Genomic DNA, 2,532 nt, shown 5'->3' with positions numbered 1-2,532 from the left:
TGGTATTTGTGAGGGAGACTACAAGGAATTCTCAAACCTATTGTCTAGGCTGGAAATTGTGCTTTTTGCTTCCTTGGCATGTCTGCATAATTTTGTAATGGCCTTTACTAAGTCCTCTTACTTACTTTATAAATTTACAGTGAGAAATTGAACAATATTGATTAATCAATATGAGTTCTGTGATTATACCCTTTCTGATATTTTGATTTTGATGTTTTGTTGTATTCCAAATTGTTGCAAGCTGCTTATAAATTGCAAATTGCAGCATGGAGATAACTTAGAAGTTCATAAGTAAATATAGCAGCTCCCTCCCCCCCCCAAAAGGCAGTAGCAAATCATTTACATATTGTTCCCCCCCCCAAAAAAAACCCTCATAAACTCCCCAGGAATCGAACTGTACTTGATTTGAGTCTTTATTCTTAGCTGTATAGTTCTTGGTGCTGTCTGAGTTTGGTTTTTGGGTTGCAAGTCAGTGTGGGGTTTGCTGCCTGCTTATATATATAGTAGTGTTCCCTGCATGTTTTGGTGGGGTTTCTCCATACTTGGAAACCACACCCCTACCACCCCTAGCACAGACACACACACACACACACACACACACACCAGCATTGGCAAGGCAAGCTACTGCATATCAACAGGGAACAAGCCCCACACTCCCTTGCACTGATGATGTAATCTAGTTGGGTAATGAAACATTTGCATGCACACAGCCAAGCTTAGGAAGCACCCAGAACTTCACACTTCAGCCCTGAGCTGCAGATTTAGTCTTTTCTCCTTTTCCTTATTTTTAAAGTATGGCGAAATAAATTTAACAAAGTGGTTCTTTTATACATAGAATATTTTACATCAAAAAAACGTAACAATGTGTTTTAATGCCTCATTGAAATGATATGGTTCCATGAAATGGATAGATGTACTCTCACTTTTATGCTTATAGTTTCTTAGTTCTCCCTTTTTTCCTCTCTCTTTTTTTTTCTTTCTTACTCTTCCCCTTCCCTTCCCTTTCTTCTCTCTGGTCCTCTTCTGCAGATCCCGATTTTCCCATCATGACCGTCTCCAGGCTGCTCCTCCAGCTGCTTGTTCTTCTTGGGGTTTTGCTGGTGCACTACGGAGAAGCCAGAACTTACCGACGTTTTGCAAGGCGCCACATCGATCATCCCAAAACCGGAGCCAATAATCTAGACGCCTACTGTAACAAGATGATGCGGCGAAGGAGGATGACTCGACCGAGGTGCAAACTCAGCAACACCTTTATCCATGCCCCTCCCAACAGTATCATAGCAGTTTGCGGAAGCGGCGGAACTCACTTTCGAGATAAATTGTACGATAGCTGGAGCAGTTTCCCAATGACCCTTTGTAGTAACACCGGAAGATTCCCAAGGTGCAAATACAATGGGCGTACTCTGAACCAGAGGGTCCGCCTGAAGTGTGAACGCGGGAAGCCTGTTCACTTTGAGAGTCTTTTGTAACAGGTGGTGTATAACAACACACCTGCAGAAGTCCAAGGATGCGCTGGTCACAGCATGCGAATGCTCCCTTGCTACTGCTCTTTCTGCCACCTACCTCTTAGTGCATCTCCACCAGCTTAGTAATACTTCCTCTTCCCCCCCTCCACCAGGAAAGTCAACAGATCACAGGACCAAGTTGAGGAACTACAGATCCCCATCTCAACTACTTCTTTACTCTTTCCCTGCTCTTCCCCTGGGTTTTTAGATGAATTTATTCACATCCTAGATTAAAGATCTACTTCATTAGGATATGAGCTAGAGAGACTGTTGCCTGGGCAGGTCATTTCAGTCTACCTTTAGTATTTCCCTTGCAAATTCATGTTCTGGGGAGATCTATCAATAGTCAAGAGACAGCCATCATATCAGGAACATGAACTTGTGAGTCAGCCCCACTTGCCTGTAAATCAATACAGAAAAGTGTTGAACAATCAGACAGGTACGCAGCATTAGAGATGTGTGGTTCCTTGGGTTTGGAGGGGAACATGGGTTTCAGAATGAGGTGGGGAGAAGCACATGTAGTACCTATCTACAAGCTTTTCAACCAAAGTCATGTTTTCCCAGGATCGCTCTAGATGCTTTAATGTAAGGTCTTCTTGCAATAATTTCTGTGTCCCATCCAATTAACCAAAGATTGCTGTGGTGTACAATGCCAACACAGAGGTTGTTATTGTCTACATGTGATTTGTTCCAACCCTAAATAAGCTGCTGCAGCTTAAACTGTGCCTGCTGATTTCTCTGAATAAACTAGATGGCTGCAAATTGCAAATAACGAGAGTGTTTGATTCTAAAATTTGTACTTTCTAATGCAACTGGTTCTGAACCGAGTAATTATTTTCTGCTACACCCTTTGAGAAAAATGCTGCTTTGCTTCACAGAGAATACCACCCCCATTCAGGGGATCTACAGCTGCAGGGGCTCTACAGCTGTAGGAAACCTTGGGTATAATTCCCAGGGACCTTCAAAATTACCACTTGGTCAACTTCTATGGAAGAAAAATCATTAAATTCACTGCTGAAGAAGAATC

General features: G+C 42.6%; 1 protein-coding gene across 1 annotated transcript; it reads left to right on the top strand.

Annotated features, from left to right (window-relative positions):
* The first annotated feature begins 1,046 nt into the window (after positions 1–1,046).
* Positions 1,047–1,469, top strand: LOC107296347 (ribonuclease pancreatic-like). Its single transcript, XM_015825693.1, has one exon. The coding sequence runs from the start codon at positions 1,047–1,049 to the stop codon at positions 1,467–1,469; it is 423 nt and encodes a 140-aa protein (XP_015681179.1).
* Positions 1,470–2,532: the final 1,063 nt, after the last annotated feature.

Source organism: Protobothrops mucrosquamatus, unplaced genomic scaffold, assembly GCF_001527695.2.
Source record: "Protobothrops mucrosquamatus isolate PMUCROS unplaced genomic scaffold, P.Mucros_1.0 scaffold2758, whole genome shotgun sequence".
NCBI lineage: Eukaryota > Metazoa > Chordata > Lepidosauria > Squamata > Viperidae > Protobothrops > Protobothrops mucrosquamatus.
This window is presented reverse-complemented; position numbering and strand designations above follow the sequence as displayed.

Bases quoted from the DNA above. Each gene is read 5' to 3' on its own strand.
- LOC107296347 (XM_015825693.1), top strand. From the start codon at position 1,047: ATGACCGTCTCCAGGCTGCTCCTCCAGCTGCTTGTTCTTCTTGGGGTT.